The following is a 19,718-nucleotide window of genomic DNA, read 5'->3' on the forward strand; positions in this document are numbered from 1 at the left end:
TGGGGACACTGCCACCCCCGGGGCACAGGTGCCATCGCTGCCTGGTGTCAATAAAGGCTCCGGTGTCTGGCTCTCCCTGGGGGAAGTGAAGCACAAGGGAAGGACCCTGGTGTGTCACCATGTCGTGTCCCCGCTGCCATGGGTGCCACCCGTGAGTGACAATGGGTGGCATGTCCCCAGGGAGCCTCCATCCTCTCCCGTCCCTGAGGTCCCTGTCCCCTCCCTGGGTGCCATGGTGTCCCCAGGTCCCCATCTCAGTGGCTGGGCCACAGCACCCTCCTATCCTCCCCCACCCTGGGTTGGTGGCACCTGGGGACAAGACCGGGTGTCCCCAGGGCAGGTCCTGCTGTTACTGTAGGGTCTCCTCAGGAGAGGGTTGTGCAGGTTTATTGTGGAGGAGTCTCCCCACATCGGGTCCCTTTGTTTATTGTAGGGTCTCCCAGGAGCAGCTGGCTGGTTATTGTGGGGTCTCCCCGCGTTGGGGTTGGTTATTGGGGGGTCACTTTGGAGCAAGGCCCAGTGGTTCGTTATTGTAGGGTCTCCCTGGAGCAGGTCCCACCGTTCTGTTATTGTAGGGTCTCCCTAAAGCAAGTCCTGGTGCGTGTTATCGTGCCATCTCTCTGGAAGCCATTGTGGGGTCTCCCTGGGGATCATCCTGATGGTTTGTTATTGTAGGGTCTCCCCAAAACAACTCCTGCTGCTTATTTGTTGCTGGATCTTCCCGTAGCAGGTCCTGTTGGTTTATTATTTTACGGTGTCCTCAGAGGGGGGGCCGGCACTTTTGTTATTGTAGGGTCTCCTCCAAACAAGTCCTGGTTCTTATTTATTGGAAGGTCTCCCCAGAGCAGATCCTGAGGGTTTGTTATTGTAGGGTCTCCCAAAGTCCCGACCGTTGCTCTGGGGGGGCTCAGTCCCTCCCAGAAGGGGTAGCAGGGGGGACAGTGACGGTGACAGTGATGGTGGTGGGGGCTGGCCGTGAGAGCCATAGGGCCAGGCCGAGGATGAGGAGGATGAGGAGGAGGAAGGCGGCGAGGCCAATGGCTACCAGGCGCCAGCGTCGGTGTCCCCTGCGCTGCTGCCGAGCCACCGCGCGGGTGCTGCGAGTGAAGGCTTCGCCCTGTGGGGACAGCGCCGTGGGGAGGGGTCTATAGGGTAACCTCCCCTCCTCCCCCCCCCCCCCCCCTCAGGGCATATAGGCCTATAGTGTTGGGGCGGGGGGGGGGTGTTACTCTAGGGACACGTGGCCCAGAGGAAGGGGATCCCCCCCTCTCCAGACCATACAGCCCCATAGTGTGTCCCCCCTGGGGCTGTGTGTCCCTGTAGTGTCCCCCTGGGGCTATATGTCCCTATACTGTCCCCGAGAGCTCTGTGTCCCTATAATGTGTCCCCCTCAGGGCTGTATGTGCCTATAGTGTCCCCTGGGGCTGTGTGTCCCCTGCAGAGCTCCATGTCCCTATCGCGCGTCACCCCTAGGGCTGTATGTCCCTATAGTGCGTCCCACCCAGGGCTGTATGTCCCTATAATGTCCCCTGCACAGCTGTATGTCCCTGTAGTGTCCCACAGGCTGTGTCTCTATAGCATGTGTGTCCCCTTGGGGCTGTATGTCCCTATTGTGTGTCCCCCACAGGGCTATATGTCCCTATAGTGTGTCCCCCACAAGGCTGTCTCTATAGCATATGCACCCCCCTGGGGCTGTGTGCCCCTATAGTGTCCCCTGGGACTGTGTGTCCCCTGCAGGGCTGTATGTCCCTACAGTGTCCCACAGGGCTATATGTCTCTATAGAGTGTGTGTCCCCTGGGGCTTTGTGTTCCTATAGTGTGTCTCCCCCTTGGGGCTGTGTGCCCCTATAGTGTCCCTCTCAGGGCTGTGTGCCCCTATAGTGTCCCTCTCAGGGCTGTGTGCCCCTATAGTGTCCCACAGGGCTATATGTCTCTATAGAGTGTGTGTCCCCTGGGGCTGTATGTCCTATAGAGTGTCCCCCCCTGGGGCTGTGTGTCCCCCCTGGGGCTATATGTCCCTATAGTGCGTCCCACCCAGGGCTGTATGTCCCTATAGTGTCCCACAGGGCTATATGTCCCTATAGTGTGTCCCCCACAAGGCTGTCTCTATAGCATATGTACCCCCTGGGGCTGTGTGCCCCTATAGCGTCCCCTGGGACTGTGTGTCCCCTGCAGAGCTCCATGTCCCTATCGTGTGTCACCCCTAGGGCTATATGTCCCTATAGTGCGTCCCACCCAGGGCTGGATGTCCCTGTAGTGTCCCCTGCAGGGCTGTATGTCCCTATAGTGTCCCACAGGGCTATATGTCTCTATAGAGTGTGTGTCCCCTGGGGCTGTGTGTCCTATAGAGTGTCCCCCCCTGGGGCTGTGTGTCCCCCTGGGGCTGTATGTCCCTATAGTGTGTCTCCCCCCTGGGGCTGTGTGTCGCTATCGCGTGTCACCCCCAGGGCTGTGTGTCCCTGCAGTGTGTCGTGCCCCCACCCCGTGGCTATAGGTGCCGGGGGGGCTCACCATGGCGCGCAGCTCCTGGGCCCGGCTGTCGAGGTCGCTGAGGCGCCCGTCCCGCTCCAGCGCCCGCGCAAAGTTCTCCTTCATCAGCTCCGTCACCTCCTCTGCCTCGCGCTGGCACTTTGCCAGCCCCGCCTGGGGACAGGGGGGAAAGACATGGGGGACACCAGAGCCCTGGGGGCACGGGCACCGTGGGGACAGGGCATATGGGGACCGCGGGGGACATAGGGACCTTGGGGACAAGGGCACCTCAGGGAAGGGGCACCATGGGGTCAATGGAGACAGAGGGGACTCCGGGGACATGGGGGGGACAATAGGGACACAGGGACCATGGGGATACAGGGACCATAGGGACAAGGACACTGCGGGGAAGGGGCACATGGGGACAAGAACAGTGCAGGGAAGGGGCACGGTGGGGACCATGAGGACAAAGGGGAGACAATGGGGACACAAGGACCATGGGGACTGTGGAGACACGGGGACTGTAGGGAAAAGCACACCGTGGAGAAGACACACCATGGGGACATCGGGAGCATAGGAGGACAATGGGGCCATAGGGGACATGAGGGGGGATGGTGGGGACACAGGGACCATAGGGCCAAGGGCACAGAGGGGAAGGGGCACGTGAGACCATGGGGACACAGGCACTAGGGGGACAAGGAACCCCCACAGAAGGGGCACCATGGGGACAAGGTTGCTGTGAGAAGGGGGCATGCGGGGACATGGACACCTAAGGGAAGGGGCACTTGGGGACTATGGGGACCATAGGGACACAAGGACTATGGGGACCATGAGGAAAAGGGAAGGGGCACCGTGGGGACAAGGTTGCTGTGAGAAGGGGGCACACAGGGACCATGGCGACATGAGCACCACGGGAATGGGGCACATGGGGACAAGGAGACCGTGGCACTGTGAGGAGGGGACACAGAGACGTGAGGACCATGGGGACCCCAGGGAAGGGGCACTAGGGGGACACTGGCACTGGCAGGAGGGGGCGCATGGTGACAGGAGACCATGGTGACACAGGCACCGTGAGGAGGGGGCACACAAGGACCATGGGGACACTGGCACCAGGAAGAGGGGTCACATGAGAACCCCGGGGACACGGGAACCGTGAGGCACACCGGGACCGTGGGGATGGGGCAGAGGGGGGACCGCGGGGACAGGGCTCGGGGGCACTGTGGGAACACGGGGACACCGGGCCGGGGACAGGGGTGGGGACACGCAGGGAGACGGAAAGTTCCACTCGGGCCACCCCCACGCCCCCGGGTCCGCGTCCCTCCCTCCAGCAGGAAGAGCCCGGGGGCACCGGGACCGGGAGGGGTCCCCAACCCCCGGGGGGTCTTCAAGCCTCGGGGGGTTGGGGGGTGGTCCCCATGCCCCGCCCCGCTGCCGGTCCCGGTGTTCCCATGTCCCCCCCCGAGAAGCGAAAGCGAAAGCGGCGGCGGAGCCCCCGGCGCTCACCATGGTCCCGCGGGGGCGGTACCGGCCTCGGTCCTGGTCCCGGAGCGCCCGTCCCTGTCCCCGTCCCCGTCCCCGTCCCGGTCCCGGTCCCGGTCCCCGTCCCGCCCCGAGCCCCAGCGGCCGCGCCCGGCGGGAGGGACCGGGACCGCCCCCCCCCCCGTCCCCGTGTGTCTCCTCCCCGGGAACCCCCGGCCCCGCAGCCCCCCCCGGAGGATGGGGGGAGGGGGGGCTCCCCAGGACACACACCCCTCCCCGGATACCCGCGTCCCTCAGGACCCCCCCACTCAGGACCCCCAGGTCCCCAGGACCCCCCAGCCCTGGGTCCCCCAAAGACACACACACCCCCCGTCCCTACAGCCCCCAGATGTGGGTGGGTGGGTGTGTCCCCCCCCCTGCACGCCCATGTCCCCGCAGCCCCCCCGAGATGTGGCTCCCCCCAGGTCCCTCCAGATGTGGGTCCTGCTGAGACCCCCATGTCCCCAAAACCCCCCACACATGGGTATCCCCATGTCCCCACAGTCCCCAAATGCAGGTCCCCTCATGTCCCCACCAACCTGGGTCCCCTGGGCCCCCCATGTCCCTGGGTCCCCCCAGATATGGATCCCCCCAGGGACCCCCCCCTACACGGTCCCGTGTCCCCACAGCCCCCAAATGCAGGTTCCCCCCCGTTCCCCTCCATACCTGGAGACCCTCATGTCCCTCCCCACCTTCCCCCCCCAAGCCCCGTCAGGGTGGCAGTGCCACCGCACAATGTGCCCTTTGTCCCTTGGCACCAGCTGCCTGCCTGGCACCGCTCCCCCCCCACCCCGGCACAGCACCCGCCCGCCCCCACGCATGTCCCCACACGTGTCCCCACGCCTGTGTGTCCTGCGGCGCACAAATATACGCTCAGCCCCACACAGCTCGTCATCCCTGTATTCCCCGGGGACACAGGGGTGGCCGGGGGGTCCCCGGGGTGGGGATGGGGGGGGCTCTAGGTGGGGATGGTGCCGGTGGCCAGGAGGATGATGAGGATGAGGACGATGGCGCCCACGAGGCCGAGGATGACGAGCAGCTTCACGTTCTTCCACCAGTACCGGCGGGCCATCTTCTGTGATGTCGTCTTGAAGTGCTCCGACTGCGGGGACACCGCTCAGGGGGGGACACGGGACACCCCCTGCCACTCTGAGGACCCCCCACTGTGACCCCAGGGACACCCCCTGCCACCCTGGGGACCTCCCACTGCCACCTCAGGGACACCCACTGTGAACACAGGGACACCCCCTACCACCCCAGGGACAGCCCTGCCACCCTGGGACCCCCCCACTGTGACCCCAGGGTCCCCCCCCGCCACCCCAGGGACATCTACTGCCACCTTGGGGGGACCCACTTGCCACCACAGGGACACCCGCTGCCACCCTTGGGGACACCCTACTACCACCCCAAGGGCACTGACTGCCACTCTGGGGGCACTGACTGCCACCCCGGGGACCCCCCCTACATTGGGGACACCCACTGTGAACCCAGGGACATCCCCTGTCACCCTGGGGACCCCCCACTGTGACCCCAGGGTCCCTCCCTGCCACCCCAGGGACACCTACCATCACCTTGGGGACCCTCCCCCACCACCTCGGGGACACCCGCTGTGACCCCAGGGACACACGCTGCCATCTTGGGGACAACTCTGCTGCCACCCTTGGGGACACCCTACTACTACCCCACGGACACTGACTGTCACCCCGGGGACCCCCCACTAACACCTTGGGGACACCCTCTGCTGCCACCCTGGGGACCACCTGCTTCCACCGCGCAGACACCCCTCTGCCACCCTCGGGGACACCCCTCTGCCACTCCAGGGACACCTGCCGCCACCCAAGTGCCCCCCACCCCCACTTCCAGTGTCCCAGAACCCCCATGTGCCACAACCCCCTGTCCCCTCCCAGGGTCCCAGCGCCAGCCTGAGGATCCAGTGCCACCCCAGGGGACCTGCTGCCCCCAGTACGGGAGCCCCCGGGGGACGCTGGACCACCTCGGGGACCCAGTGCCCACCCTGGGGACATTGTGTCCACCCTTGGGACCCTGTGCCACCTCAGGAGCCCTGTGCCCACCTCGGGGACCCTGTGCCCACCCTGAAGACTTTGTGCCCCTTGGGAACCTTGTGTCCGTCTTGGAGACCCTGTGCCCACCCTGGGGACCCTAAGCCATCTTGGGGACCCAATGCCCACCCTGGGGACCTTGTGCCTACCCTGAGGACCCTGTGTCCATCTTGGAGACCCTGAGCCACCTCGGGGACCCAGTGCCCACCCTGGGGACATTGTGTCCACCCTTGGGACCCTGTGCCACCTCAGGAGCCCTGTGCCCACCTCGGGGACCCTGTGCCCACCCTGAAGACTTTGTGCCCCTTGGGAACCTTGTGTCCGTCTTGGAGACCCTGTGCCCACCCTGGGGACCCTAAGCCATCTTGGGGACCCAATGCCCACCCTGGGGACCTTGTGCCTACCCTGAGGACCCTGTGTCCATCTTGGAGACCCTGTGCCACCTCAGGGACTCTGGGCCCACCTCAGGGGCCCTGTGCCCACCCCGAGGACCTTGTGCCTACCTTGGGGACCCTGTGTCCATCTTGGAGACCCTGAGCCACCTCGGGGACCCTCTGTCCACCTTGGAGACCCTGAGGCACCCTGGGAACCCTGTGCCATCTCAAGGACCCTGTGCCCCACCTTGGGGACCCTGTGCCCGCCTGGGTGACGCCCCGCCCTCACCGTGGCCTCCAGGTCCTGGCTCTTGCTGTGGAGCTGCTCCAGGTTCTCGCCCCGCGCCAGGATCCGCTCCACGTTCTGGGTCATGATGGTCTTGACGCCCTCCACCTCCTGCTGCAGCGCCCGCACGCGCCCGCTCTCCGTCCCGCTGCCCGCCTGCCCCACAGCGCCCGCGTCAGGGGGCACCCCACCACCCCACACATACACCCCATAGACCCCGGCAACCCCCGGCACCCCACGGGCACCTCGTAGACACCCCCCAGACACCCCCCCAGCACCCCACACGTACGCCTCTGTGGGAGGGGGGGACCATAGACCCCTGGCACCCCGTAGACACCTCCCAGACCCCCCATAGACACCCCCCCAGCACCCCACACCTACCCCATGCATACGCCTCTGTGGGAGGGGGGGACCATAGACCCCTGGCACCCCGTGGTCACCCCATAGACACCCCAGACACCCCAGAGATACCCCCCCAGCACCCTACGTGTACCCTGGGCGTACCCTCAGTTGCCCCCCACAGACCCCTGGCAACCCCCAGCACCCCATGGGCACCCCCGACCCCCCCATATACACCCCCCAGGCACCCCAGCGGCACTCCCCCAAGGACCCACAGGCACCCTGAGCCCCCGCCAAGCACCGCATGGGCACCCCCCAGCACCCTATATGTACCCTGGGCACCCCCAACGTACCCTGGGCACCCCCTAAGCGCCCCATAGGCGCCCCATAGGCACCCCGGGCACCCCCCAAGCGCCCCATTTAGCCCCCGGGGACCCCACCGCCGCCCCGGCCTCACCATGGCCGCTCCGCTGCCGCCGCCTCCCGCTGCCCGCCGCGGCCCCTGACCCCTGACCCCGCCCCCCCGGGGCTTCCGGGAGCGGCGGCACCGGGAGGGGGCGCGGGGGGAGGGGGCGCGGCGGGGCCGGGGGGGGGGTGACGGCGGGGTGAGGGGGCGCGGCGGGGTCAGGGGTGAGGGAGGGGTCAGGGGGTGACAGGGGCCGGGGGGGGGGGGGCGTGAAGGGGGCGGGGGTCGCTCGGCGGCCACGCCCCGTGACGTGGCGTGACGTGCGCGAGGGGGCGCGGCTGAGGCGATGGCGGCGGCGGGTACGGGACCGGGGCGGGCGGAGCGGGGGGGGGGGGCTCGGTGTCCGGTGACCCCCGACCTCTGCCTTGACCTCTGACCTCCGTGCAGGCCCGGCGCGGCGGAGGCGGGCGGATACGGGGGAGGCGGCGGGGCCCCCCCGGGCCCCCCCCCCGGCACCGGCACCGACCACCGGCAGCGGCCCCGGCCCGGCCCGGCGCCTGCTGGGCTTCGAGCCGCGGGAGCTGGCGCGCTGGGACCGGTTCGTGCGGCTGCTGCACCGGCCCACAGACCCCGCCGCGCTCGGGGCCTTCCGCGGGGCCTTCGGTGAGCGGGCCGGGGGGCTCCGGCGGGGGGCATCGGGGGGATCGGGGGGACCGGAGGCATTCGGTAAGGGGGGGGCTCCCGGGGCGATTCGGTGAGGGGCGTGAGGGCCCGGGGGGGGGGGGGGAGCGGGGAAACCGGGGGGGGGGGGGGGGCTGTGGGAGACTGGGGTCAGGGGGGGACCGGGGGGAACTGGGGACACGGGGGGGCTTTGGGAGAGGTCACCGGGCACGGGGGGGGGGGGGCTCGGGGACGTCGGGAGGGGGGATGGGGATCCTGGGGGAACCCAGGCATCCGGGGGAACCGGGGTGTCCGGAGGGGACCCGGGCGTTTGGGGGGACCCGGGCGCCCGGGCCCTGACACGTCACCAGCGGAGCCACGGTTCGGGCGGAGGGTTGGGGGGGGGGGGTCATTGTCCGCTCGTCCGGGGGGGTCGCTGACCGGCCGCCCGCCCGCAGGGCTGCTGATGGCGCTGGACGTGCCGCAGGAGCGGGGCCTGGGGCACCTGGACCAGCGGTTCCTGGACGGGCTGGACGTCTGCCGCTTCCCGCTGCTGCCCTTCCTGCGGCCGCTGCCCCTCGACTGGATGTACCTGCTCTACGCAGTCATGTTCCTGGGTACGGGGGGGGCACCGGGGCAGAAACGGGCTGGGGGGAGGGACGGGAGCCACGGCGGGGACGGGCACTGGGACTGGGACGGGCACTGGGACTGGGATGAGAGAGTGGGAGAGGGATGGGCACTGGGACTGGGACGGGCACTGGGTCTGGGATGAGAGAGTGGGAGAGGGACGGGCACTGGGACTGGGACGGGCACTGGGACTGGGATGAGAGAGTGGGAGAGGGACGGGCACTGGGACTGGGATGAGAGAGTGGGAGAGGGATGGGCATGGGCAGTGGGATGGGCACTGGGATGAGGAACTGGGACCGGCACTGGGACTGGCACTGAGACCGGCAGAGGGACAGGGACTGGGATGGACGAAGGGACCGGGACAGGGATAGGCACTGAGATGGGCCCAGGGACCAGGAGGGAAACCAGGGAAGGATGGGGACACAGACAGGGACAGTCGGGGGGTGGCGCTGGGACGGTCTGCAGGACAGGTACCACAACGGCAAAGGAGGATGGGCACCCAGATGGGCACTGGGGGGGTGGCACTGGGACAGGGGAGGAGCTGGGATGGGCGTGGGGACAGCACCAGGAGGGGAGGTGGGGAGGGACGGGGACAGGGACAGGACGGCTGTGGTGCCCGCAGGGGCTCTGGGCATCATGTTGGGATTCTGCTACCGCCTGAGCTGCGCCGCCTTCCTGGGGCCCTACTGGTACCTGCTGCTGCTGGACAAGACCTCCTGGAACAACCACTCCTACCTCTACGGGCTGCTGGCCTTCCAGCTGGCCCTGCTGGGCGCCGACCGATACGGGTGGGCACCACCGGTGGCACTGCCACCCCCACCGCCACCTCCGCCATTGCCACCTCCGCCACTGCCATCCACTGTCACTGCCACTGGCACTGCCACCCCCACGCTTCCTGAGGTGTTATCAGGGTCCCCCAAGGTCACCATGGTGTTGGGTCACCCATAGGATGGCACAGGTCCTGGTGTCCTCCATGGGATGGCATAGGCTCTGGTGTCCCCAGGGGATGGTCTGTCCTGGTGTGTCCTACCCATGGCATCAGGGTCCCCTGGCTGTGGGCCCCCATGGGGTGACAAAGGCTCTGAGATCCCCTGTGGCACCAGGGTCCCCACGGTGCTGTGTTCCCAGGGGGTGTCCCCAGGGGCCCTGGTTGTCCTCATGGCACCGGGGTTTCCCTGTGATTCTGGGTCTCCGTGGGGATGGTGGCACGTGTCCTCCATGGCACCGGCAGTGGAGGTGACAGTGGCCTTCCTCCGGGGGTGTCCCCGTGTCCCCACAGGTCGGTGGACGGGCTCCTCCGTCCCCAGAAGAGGAACGCCCACGTGCCACTGTGGAACTACACCCTGTTGCGTGCCCAGGTGGGTGCCCAGACCCCCTCGTCCTCTGCTCTGGATGCCTGGGTCCCCTCCGGGCCCACGCCTCACCCCCTCCCCCATCACCTCTTCCCCCCCCCAGATCTTCATCGTCTACTTCATCGCGGGGCTGAAGAAGCTGGACGCTGACTGGGTGGGCGGCTACTCCATGGGCTCCCTTGCCCGCCACTGGCTCTTTGCGCCCTTCAAGTGAGGATGAGGAGGGGGGGAGGGGGATGGGGAGAGGATGAGGAGAGTGACGGGGGGGGGGTGACATGACAGGGTGGGGAGGAGGAAGGGGACGGAGGGGTGATGTGATGGAGTGAGGATGAGGAGAGTGAACGGGGGGGTGTGATGTGACGGGGTGAGAATGAGGGTGATGTGAGGGTGACAGGGACAGGGTGAGGAGGGTGATGGAGGGGGGGGGTGACGTGATGTGGGTGAGGATGAGGAGGGGGACAGGATGAAGAGGGGGTCAGGGTGAGGATGAGGAGGGTGATGGAGGGGGGGTGACGTGATGTGGGTGAGGATGAGGAGGGGGACAGGATGAAGAGGGGGTCAGGGTGAGGATGAGGAGGGTGACCCCCCGCAGGCTGGTGCTGTCGGAGGAGATGACCAGTCTGCTGGTGGTGCACGGCGGGGGGCTGGTCCTCGACCTCTCCGCCGGCTTCCTCCTCTTCTTCGACACCACCCGGCCCCTCGCCCTCATTTTCGTCACCTACTTCCACTGCATGAACTCCCAGCTCTTCAGCATCGGTGAGGCACAGGTGGGGGGCACCCCCAAAGGACCCCCAACCCTGGCAGGGGCACTCGGGCACCCTCCCACCCCCCCAAAGCACCCCTACCTGGGGCAGGGGCACCCAGGCATCCTCAGACCCCCCCAAAGCACCCTGAGCCTGGGCAGGGCCACCCCTATTCTGGGCAGGGGCACCAGGGCACCCTCTGACACACACCCCCCACACCCCCCCCAAAAAAACCCACCTCCAGCCCAGGCAGGGCACACTCAGACCCCCTCAAAGCACCCTGAGCCTGGGCAGGGGCACCCCCATCATGGGTGGGGGCACCCAGACACCCCCCCCCCGCTGTGCTGGGGGACCCCGGGGTTCGGTCAGGGGGTCCCTAACCGTGCTGCCCCCCTCCCAGGGATGTTCCCCTACACCATGCTGGCCAGCAGCGGGCTCTTCTGCCACCCCAGCTGGCCCCGGCGGCTCTGTGCCCGCTGCCCCCCCTGGCTGCGGGGGGTCTTGCCCAGCACCCAGCCCCCCCGCACCAGCCCCGACTGCCACTACGGGGGGCGGGGAGCACGGGGGGGCCTTCGGCCTCGACAGCATCTGGCTGCTGCCTTCACCCTCCTCTACGTGCTGGAGCAGCTCTTCCTGCCCTACTCCCACTTCATCACCCAGGTGGGGGCAAAGGGGGGACAGAGGGGCACTGCCGGGGCGAGGGGGCGTTTTTGGGGCCATAGGGGGCATTTTTAGGGATGTAGGGGACAGTTTTAGGGATGTGGGTTATTTTGGGAGATGTGGGAGGCATTTTTAGGGACACGGGGGGATATTTTTTTAGGACATGGGGGTATTTTGGGGGACATGAGGGACATTTTTAGGGACATGGGGTTATTTTGGGGGTTGTGGGGGTTATTTTTTAGCATTTGGATGTATTTTGGGGGGCGGGGGGGGCATTTGGGGGGACACAGGAGAGGTGTGAAAGGACTTGGGACTGGGGGGGATACAGTAAGGGAAGGCTGCTGGGGGGACAAGGGGACAGTGCCAAGGGAGGGGGGGCTTGGGGTGAGGGCAGTGCTCAGGGGGAACACATGGGGTGGGTAAGGTGGGGCGTTAATGGGGACACAGGGACGAGGGGGACACTTGGGCACATGGGGACAGCGCTGGGGGGACACACAGGGATGGGGGGGGACACACCACTGGTGGGAGGGGTCACAGCGATAAGGAGGGGGCCACTGCCAAAGGAGGGGGGGCTCACCCTCCAGTCTGCTGAAGCGGGGGGGGAAAATCCAGGTGTCCCCATCCCCTCCATGTCACTATGGAGTGGGGACAGCACTGTCCCCTGGTGTCACACACTCACACCCTGAGTCTCTGTGTGTGTGTGTGTCCGTCCCCTGTTCCCCCCCCCTCTTCCCAGGGCTACAACAACTGGACCAACGGCCTGTACGGCTACTCCTGGGACATGATGGTTCACTCCCGCTTCCACCAGCACGTCAAGATCACCTACCGGGACGGGCTCACCGGGGAGGTGGGCTACCTCAAACCGGGGGTGAGTGGGGACCCTGCGGCGGGCTGGGGGCTGGGGGGAGGGGGTGTCCCCATCAGCCGGACAGCCAGGGGATCCCCCCGCCGTAGGTGTTCACGCAGAGCCGGCGCTGGAAGGACCACGCGGACATGCTGAAGCAATACTCGACCTGCCTGAGCCAGCTCCTGCCCCGCTACAACGTCTCCCAGCCCCAGATCTACTTCGACGTCTGGGTCTCCATCAACGACCGCTTCCAGCAGAGGTTTGGGCTGGGGGAGAGGGGGAGAGGGGGGTTGACCCACATGATTTTTGGGGGTGATGGGATGCTGACGGCCCATCCCCGCAGGCTGGTGGACCCGCGGGTGGACCTGGTGCGGGCGCCGTGGTCCCCGTGGAGGCCGACGCCGTGGGTGCTGCCGCTGCTGCTGGAGCTCTCCCCGTGGCGGCAGCGGCTGCAGGAGCTGGAGAACCAGCTGGACGGACACACCGACGCCGTCTTCATCGCCGACTTCCCCGGTATGGGGGGGGGGGGGAAATCCCCTAGGGCTTGGGGTGGGGGGCACCCCCAGGGGGTGGACACCCACCTTTGGTGGGGAGCCGCACCCCTTTTTGTTCACTTTCCAGGCCTGCACCTGGAGAACTTTGTCAGCGAGGACCTGGGTAACACCAGCCTGCGGGTGCTGCGGGGAGAGGTGCTGGTGGAGCTGGTGGAGCAGCAGCACAACCGCTCCCTGCGGGAGGGCGAGGGGATGCAGGTGAGGTCCTGAGGGGACACTGGAGGGGTCGGGGGGTGGGGGGAATCCCCGAGGGGTGCTGACAGCCCCCCCCCCCGGGCCCAGCTGCCAGCAGGGCAGTACCACAAGGTGCACACGGTGTCGGCGGAGCCCTCCTGCTACATGTACCTCTACGTGAACACCACGGCGCTGGCGCTGGAGAGGAACCTGACGCGGCTGCAGGAGCTGCGGGAGCGGGTGCAGAACGGCACCGGTGAGCACCAGGGCTGGAACCCCCAAACCCCCACCCCCCCCCCCGAGCACCAGGGCTGGAAGGGCCCGGAGAGACCCCCAACGCCCCTACCAGCTCACTCTGAGCACAGGGGCTGGAAAGTCTCAGGGATCGCCCCAAAATACCCCCAGCTCACCCCAAGCACTGGGAGGTCTCAGGGATCCCCCAACCTCCCCCCCCCAGCTCACCCTGAGCCCCGGGGCTGGAAGGGCTCAGGAACACCCCCAAATCTCACCCTGAGCACTGGGGCTGGAACCTCTCAGAGACCCCCCCAGCCCACCTGTCCCTGGTCCCTGCAGCAAAGGAGCCGCTGCCCCCCGAGCTGCGGCCCATCCTGGGGGAGCCGCCGGAGCCGGGGACCCCCCCAGACCCGCTGGTGTCAGTGTTCCTGCGGCGGCAGCGGCGGCTGGAGGAGCAGCAGCGGCAGCGGGAGGCCAGCCTGGCCCAGCGCCTCTTCCGCTTCCTCCGCAAGAAATTCTACCTCTTCCGACGCAGGTGAGACCCCCACCATCGCCTTTTATTCCCCCTAAAATTTCCCTCCCTCCCCCCACCCCGATTTGATCACACACACCCCCCCCTCCACCTCCCGCAGCGCCCTGATGACCTGCATCTCCCTCCGCAACCTGGCGCTGGGCCGGCCGCCCCTGCAGCAGCTGGCCCAGGAGGTGGCCTTCGCCAACTGGCGCGGCGAGGAAGAGGAGGCTGTGCCCGAGGGTGGTGGCAGCGGGGGGGGGCAAAGGAGCCCTGAGCTCTGAGCAACCCCGAAGAAATTCATATTTTTTTTTAAGTCGCGTCCCCCCTCCTCCCCTCCCCAAGCCTCAGTTTCCCCAGGCGGAGGCAGATACAGTTGAACCCAGCAGTTTTATTGAGATTTCTTTTTTTTTTTTTTTTTTTTGGAATTGGTGAAATTGAAACAAATTGTAGTAAAACCTCCAGAAAAAAAAAAAAAAATATTAAAAGAAAAAAAAAAAAAAAAAAGAGAAAGCCCCCCCGCCATCACCCCCACCCCCTCAAGGCACTTCTGGGGGCGCCGGCCCCCCCGGGACGGGCAGGTAAACAAGCCGGCTTCTCTGTACCACACCGGCCAAATGCGCCACGGACCCGGGGCCGGGCAGCCCCAGCTTTTGCCTGCCCCTCTCCCCCTCCATCAATAAACCCGATTTCCCCCTTTTTCACCCCGATTCAGAGGGCCACTGGGCCTCCTCGGGGCAGGGGGGAAAGGCGGCTGGAGGGGGGTGAGGGTGCTGGGGGGGGGGCTTTCAGGAAAATCAAGAGCTGCCGTCTGAGCCCGGGGGCTTCTCTGTACTCACGCCCCGCGCCTCAGCACACAATAAATACACCGCTAGAAAAAAACGTTCAAGTATGAAGGGCCAAATCCCTCCCCTCTTCCCCCAAAAATACATATAATAAAGCTCAGCCGAGCCCCCCCCCCTGCAGCGCCGAGCTGGGGGTGGGAAAGGGGGGGGGTTGTGCAGTTGTGGAGTCACTTCAGCTTTCTTATAAAGGAAAAAAAAAAAAAAAAAAAAAAAGAAAAAAAAAAAAAGAAAACCAAAAACAATAAAACATTTTGCTCCGGTACCAAACCCGTCCAGGGGATTTGGGGTGGGGGGTGGGGGGAGGCGGTTTTAACACCATCTCCCCCCCTCCCCCCCCCCCCCACCAAAATGTGCATCCTCCGAGAGAACAGAGGTTTAAAATCCGGGTTAAGAATAAAACCAGCACCAGTGAGGTCCCGGCCGGAAAGGGGGGGAGCCGAAAGGGCGTGTGTGTCCCCCCCCCGCCACAGCGGGACGGCGAGAGTTGAGGGGGGGGGAACGCTCGGGGCTTTTTGCCGTCTCTGAGCTCAGACGTCACGCACGAGATTTTTTTTTTTTTTCTGATTAAAAAGAAGCCGGAAAGGTCAGCGGCCGTGGGGGAGGGGGCAGACATGGGGTGGGGGGGCTCGGGGGAGAGGCACGAGGCCACGCGTGGTCCCCACGCAACCGAAACGATGGCGAAAGAGAGAGAGAGAGAGAGAGAGAGAAAAAGGGGGAGACATGGGGCCAGGAGAGCCTGGGGGGGCGAGCTCTTTCCCCCAGAGCCCGCGAGCTTCTCTGTAGCCTACGCCCGCGGGAGTGGGGGGAAAAAGCCTAACAAGGCTGATTTTTAGATCTCAGTATTTTAGTTTTTTGGGAACTTCCCAGGGGAAACTGTCCCTACCAAAGTGGCCATAGGCTGCGGTCCTCTGATAGAGGGGCTTCTTCAGATCCAGATCCCTGGAATATACAAGTCCTCAACTCAGTAAAGAGGCTCCGGCCCCACGCTCGCCCCTTCCCTGCCTGGCCGGGGGGTCTGCGGCGGCGCCTCCGTGTCCTCCCCATCCCCGGGGGGGGGGGCGGTTGGAGCTTCCCCGGCGGCCCCCCCACCCCCCCCCAGACTCCTGAGAAGCCGGAGAAGCTCCAAGCGCTCGGCTCTCGGTGGATACTTACCCCCGTCCGCGCCCGAAAGCGCTTTATCCTCCGGCAGAAGCGGCTCCTTGCCGGGTCCAGCTGCGCCAGGCGGTGACCGCGGCTGCTCTGGGGAGGGGACCCCCGCACGATGCCACCGCCCCCGTGTCCCCCCCAGCTTTCCTCTCCCAGTGGCGCACGTTCCCCCCCCTTCTCCGGCGCCCGTTACCTGACGATCACCCCAGGGCGCAGGTCAAAATTCTTCTTGACGATCTCCAGCAGCTCCCGCTCGCTCTTCTGGGAGGTGCCGTAGTGGAAGATGGAGATGGACAAGGGGTGGGACACCCCGATGGCATAGGAGACCTAACGGGGAGGGAGGGGGGCACAAATTAAGCCCAAGGACCCCCCTGAAAGGGTGGGGAAAGGGAGACCCCCCGCTTGCACCCACCTGCACCAGCACCCTGCGGCACAGCCCGGCCTTGATCAGGGATTTGGCCACCCAGCGCGCGGCGTAGGCGGCCGAACGGTCCACCTTGGTGTAATCCTTCCCCGAAAAGGCACCGCCACCGTGGGCCCCCCAGCCCCCGTAGGTGTCCACAATGATCTTACGGCCCGTCAGACCGGCATCACCCTGCAAGGGAGGGGGGACACACAACACCATCGTCACCTCCGCGTCATTGTCATCGCCGCGCTGGACGGCTTCACTGGACAAACGGCCGCACCTGGGGGCCACCGATGACGAAGCGGCCGCTGGGCTGGAGGTGGTAGATGGTGTCGTCGTCCAGGTACTTGGCCGGCACCACCGCCTTGATCACCTTCTCCTTCAGCGCGTCCCGCATCTCATCCAGGCACACCTCCTCATCGTGCTGCACCGAGATGACGATGGTGTGCACCCGGATGGGGATGACGGCGCCACGGTCCTGCATGTACTGCACCGTCACCTGCCGGGGGGACAGGAGGAGTGTCAGGGAGCTCTGGGGACTGCTGGGAGGGGTTTTGGGGATCCCCCCGAAGCAACGGGGGATCGCAGGGGGCCTCACCTGCGTCTTGGAGTCGGGGCGCAGCCAGGGCAGGGTGCCGTTCCGACGCAGCTCAGCCAGTTTGGCATTCAGCTTGTGTGCCAGCACGATGGTGAGGGGCATGCACTCCTCCGTCTCGTCGGTGGCGTAGCCAAACATCAGGCCCTGCGGCAGAGGGAGGGGGCCATGAGGCCACAACTCCTCCAGTCCCACCGTGGCAGCTCAACGCAGTGCAGGGGACTCACCTGGTCCCCGGCGCCGATGTCCTCCTCGCTGCGGTCCAGGTGGACGCCCTGGGCGATGTCAGGTGATTGCTGCTCCAGGGCCACCAGCACGTTGCACGTCTTGTAGTCAAAGCCTGAGGCAGAGAGAGGCTGCCGTGAGCCCGGCGCGCCCAACTCCATGCCGGCGGCGAGCCGGTGACCCCCCAGCACGTACCTTTGGAGGAGTCATCGTAACCGATGTGTTTGATGGTGTCCCGGACCACCTTCTGGTAGTCGACGGCAGCCCGGGAGGTGATCTCCCCTGCCAGCAGGATCATCCCTGTCTTCGCCACCGTTTCTGAGGAGAAGGAGGAGGATGTCAGCGCCGCTGTCACTCACCCAGCGCCAGCGTCACCCTGTGTCCCTGGGGAGCAACTCACCGCAGGCCACCTTGGCATCGGGGTCCTGCTTGAGGTGGGCGTCCAGGACAGCGTCACTGATCTGGTCACAGATTTTATCTGGGGGGGGGACACGGATGGTGGGAGGCTGTCAGGGCGGCGCGGCCCTTCCTTCCGGAGTCGCCGTCCCTCGGCACAGCCCGTTCCCAATCCGGCGCTAAGCCGGGAGCAGGCACCACAGCCGAGCCTCCCCTTAAGCCGGCAGCTCCCACCGCACACAGCCCTCGCCTTGTCCCCACGCTGGGTTATTAGCCTGGAATTTCAGGCATTTACCAGTTAAGCTCCAGTTACAGCCGGGTCAGGACTGGGGTTCAGCCACCTACGTCACTGCCAAAGGGGACCCGGCACCCCCTTCCCTCCTGTAACCACTTCCCTCCAACCCTTGGGATGGTTTATTCTGGGAGGGGGAGATCCCCCTCCCGCCCCCGGAGCTTCCCAAGGGCCGCTCAGGGCTCGATGGTGAATAAGGAACTTCCCTGGGAGCACCGATGTCCTTGGCGGCGACCTTTTGGGCCAGATCTGGGAGAGGATGAGGCCAGCGCTGGGCTGGGGTGAGGGGAGGCGGTTTCTTGGGGTGAAAGAGCGCGGAAACGGACCTTACACCCGCGTGCAGACACTAATCTCCTTTTTCCTTTGTGGCAGCGTATGAGCTGGTGGATGGGGAGCCCCAAAGGCACCCCCCAGGCTGGCGCTGGTGACGCCGTGGGGGGGTTGTGGGTGCAGGCAGGGGAGGGAGGCAGCTCCCGCCCGGCTCCCCAGTCATGTGCCCTGGACGGGCCAGCACAAAGGCAGGGAGGGAGCCCGGCACAGCACCGCCCTGCGAGTTCGGGGAAGAAAGCCCCCACGGGGGGGGGGGGTCCGACCCTCAGCTGGGAGGGGGGGTGTTTGGGGAGCCCGGAGTGGGTGGCAGGGTGCTGCCTCCCCCCGGGCAGCCCAGCGCTAAGGGGGGGGGGGGGGGGGAGGGGGGGGGCGACGCAGGGAACTCCCAGGGGGAGCGGGCTGCTCCGAGGGACCCTGCCGGGGGGCGGGGGGCCCTTCGCCAGGCCTCGCCGCACCCCACGGGGAAACCGAGGACCCTCCCCGGGCGGGGGGGGGGGGACACGACACAGAGCGTGGCCCGCCGCCCCCCGGGAGCTGCTTAGTCACGGCTGAGTCACGGCGGCCTCCGGTGCCCCCCCCCCCCCCCCCGCCGTTGCGTCACCTGGTACGACCCCCGCCACCCCCGGTACGTGTCACGTCGTGTGTATCGTCGTGTCCCGTTCCCCCCCCCGCTCCCCCCCACGCGGGAAGCACGTGCGTGCCCGGGCCCGCAATGCGGCGCGCGCCGCTCCGCACTGCGCGCGCGCCCGGTGGCGTCACCACCATCCCCCCTCCCCACCCCGAACCTGTCGGCCACGACCCTCCCGCCCCCCCCCCAAAGGGAATGTCCCCATCCCCGTCCCCATCCCCATCGCCCTCCCCCCTCCTCCTCTTCCTCCTCCCCCCGCCCCGCCGGGCCGCGCCTGCGCGCTCACCGCCCCGCCGCGGCCCGCACCTGGGTGCCCCTCGCCCACAGATTCGGAGGTGAAGAGGAATGTGCCCTCCTCGATGAACACCTCGTGGAAGCCGTTGAGTTGCCCGTTCATGGCGGCGGCGGCGGCGGCGGAAGAGCAGCGGAGGGCGGAGCGGGCGCACGGGAGCGGGGGAGCGCTAGCACGGCCGCGGCGGACTAAGAGAGGCACCCACCGCCCCGCCTCTATTTATACCCTCCTCGACCCGCCTCACCGCCTCCTTCCACCAATGGCGGCCGCCTAACGCGCCGCGGGGGCAGGGCGACGGAACCACTGCCAGCGGGCGGGGGGGGCGCGTTACGTAACGCCGAGCGCGGCCTCCCCCTCCGCCGCTGCCGCACCGTCCGTGCCGCCAACCGGGCGGCGAACGGGGTCGAGAGGGTGGCGAGGCCGTCTTCCCTTCCCCGCAGGGCGCGGAGGGGCGGGTGGGAACGGGCGTCCCCCACCGCTCCCCCCCCGGGCGCGGTGACGTGGAGCCCGCCGCTGGGGCCTTCGGCGCGAGGCATCGGGCGGCGGGTGCATGCGCCGTGTGTGGATGCGGGGCGCGCATGCGCGCTGCCTCCCCCGCGGGCGGCGAGGACGGCCCCGCCCCGCCGCCATCTTGCGGGCTGAGCGACGCCGCCATTGTGCGGCCCGGGGCCCCGCCGACACCCACCCCCCAACTGATACCGGCAGCGTCTCCCCCCGCCCTCCCTGGGCCCCCAGCCCGCCCCTCACCC

General features: G+C 66.9%; 4 protein-coding genes across 4 annotated transcripts; 1 reads left to right on the forward strand and 3 right to left on the reverse strand.

The window, feature by feature from the left end:
• Nucleotides 1-371: 371 nt before the first annotated feature.
• On the reverse strand, nucleotides 372-4,072 carry LOC141475804 (vesicle-associated membrane protein 5-like). Its single transcript, XM_074164321.1, has 3 exons — nucleotides 3,973-4,072; nucleotides 2,512-2,643; nucleotides 372-1,117 (listed from the first exon to the last, which is right to left on the reverse strand). The coding sequence occupies exons 1-3, from the start codon at nucleotides 3,973-3,975 to the stop codon at nucleotides 908-910; spliced, it is 345 nt and encodes a 114-aa protein (XP_074020422.1). The 5' UTR covers nucleotides 3,976-4,072; the 3' UTR covers nucleotides 372-907.
• Nucleotides 4,073-4,870: 798 nt separating this feature from the next.
• VAMP8 (vesicle associated membrane protein 8) lies at nucleotides 4,871-7,537 on the reverse strand. The gene is made up of 3 exons (XM_074164322.1): nucleotides 7,504-7,537; nucleotides 6,711-6,863; nucleotides 4,871-5,089 (listed from the first exon to the last, which is right to left on the reverse strand). The coding sequence occupies exons 1-3, from the start codon at nucleotides 7,504-7,506 to the stop codon at nucleotides 4,946-4,948; spliced, it is 300 nt and encodes a 99-aa protein (XP_074020423.1). The 5' UTR covers nucleotides 7,507-7,537; the 3' UTR covers nucleotides 4,871-4,945.
• Nucleotides 7,538-7,798: 261 nt separating this feature from the next.
• GGCX (gamma-glutamyl carboxylase) lies at nucleotides 7,799-14,279 on the forward strand. Its single transcript, XM_074164284.1, has 15 exons — nucleotides 7,799-7,811; nucleotides 7,900-8,115; nucleotides 8,571-8,729; nucleotides 9,362-9,527; nucleotides 10,019-10,097; nucleotides 10,195-10,301; nucleotides 10,684-10,847; nucleotides 11,235-11,494; nucleotides 12,231-12,362; nucleotides 12,449-12,600; nucleotides 12,685-12,854; nucleotides 12,963-13,093; nucleotides 13,178-13,325; nucleotides 13,643-13,838; nucleotides 13,936-14,279. The coding sequence occupies exons 1-15, from the start codon at nucleotides 7,799-7,801 to the stop codon at nucleotides 14,096-14,098; spliced, it is 2,256 nt and encodes a 751-aa protein (XP_074020385.1). The 3' UTR covers nucleotides 14,099-14,279.
• Nucleotides 14,280-15,219: 940 nt separating this feature from the next.
• Nucleotides 15,220-19,153, reverse strand: MAT2A (methionine adenosyltransferase 2A). Its single transcript, XM_074164300.1, has 9 exons — nucleotides 18,984-19,153; nucleotides 17,432-17,509; nucleotides 17,227-17,349; nucleotides 17,034-17,146; nucleotides 16,810-16,953; nucleotides 16,492-16,710; nucleotides 16,218-16,400; nucleotides 15,999-16,132; nucleotides 15,220-15,598 (listed from the first exon to the last, which is right to left on the reverse strand). The coding sequence occupies exons 1-9, from the start codon at nucleotides 19,072-19,074 to the stop codon at nucleotides 15,496-15,498; spliced, it is 1,188 nt and encodes a 395-aa protein (XP_074020401.1). The 5' UTR covers nucleotides 19,075-19,153; the 3' UTR covers nucleotides 15,220-15,495.
• Nucleotides 19,154-19,718: the final 565 nt, after the last annotated feature.

The sequence above is a fragment of the Numenius arquata genome, chromosome 26, assembly GCF_964106895.1.
Source record: "Numenius arquata chromosome 26, bNumArq3.hap1.1, whole genome shotgun sequence".
Lineage (NCBI taxonomy): Eukaryota > Metazoa > Chordata > Aves > Charadriiformes > Scolopacidae > Numenius > Numenius arquata.

Bases quoted from the DNA above. Each gene is read 5' to 3' on its own strand.
- LOC141475804 (XM_074164321.1), bottom strand. The intron at 1,118-2,511 runs GTGAGCCCCCCC...CTGTCCCCACAG, and splicing joins CCCAGGAGCTGCGCGCCATG to GGCGAAGCCTTCACTCGCAG.
- VAMP8 (XM_074164322.1), bottom strand. The intron at 5,090-6,710 runs GTGAGGGCGGGG...GTGTCCCCGCAG, and splicing joins GCCAGGACCTGGAGGCCACG to TCGGAGCACTTCAAGACGAC.
- GGCX (XM_074164284.1), top strand. The intron at 8,730-9,361 runs GTACGGGGGGGG...TGGTGCCCGCAG, and splicing joins CTACGCAGTCATGTTCCTGG to GGGCTCTGGGCATCATGTTG. The intron at 13,326-13,642 runs GTGAGCACCAGG...TGGTCCCTGCAG, and splicing joins GCGGGTGCAGAACGGCACCG to CAAAGGAGCCGCTGCCCCCC.
- MAT2A (XM_074164300.1), bottom strand. From the start codon at position 19,074: ATGAACGGGCAACTCAACGGCTTCCACGAGGTGTTCATCGAGGAGGGC. The intron at 17,510-18,983 runs GTGCGGGCCGCG...TCCCCCCCCCAG, and splicing joins TGTGGGCGAGGGGCACCCAG to ATAAAATCTGTGACCAGATC. The intron at 16,133-16,217 runs GTGGGTGCAAGC...CCTCCCCGTTAG, and splicing joins GCCGCAGGGTGCTGGTGCAG to GTCTCCTATGCCATCGGGGT.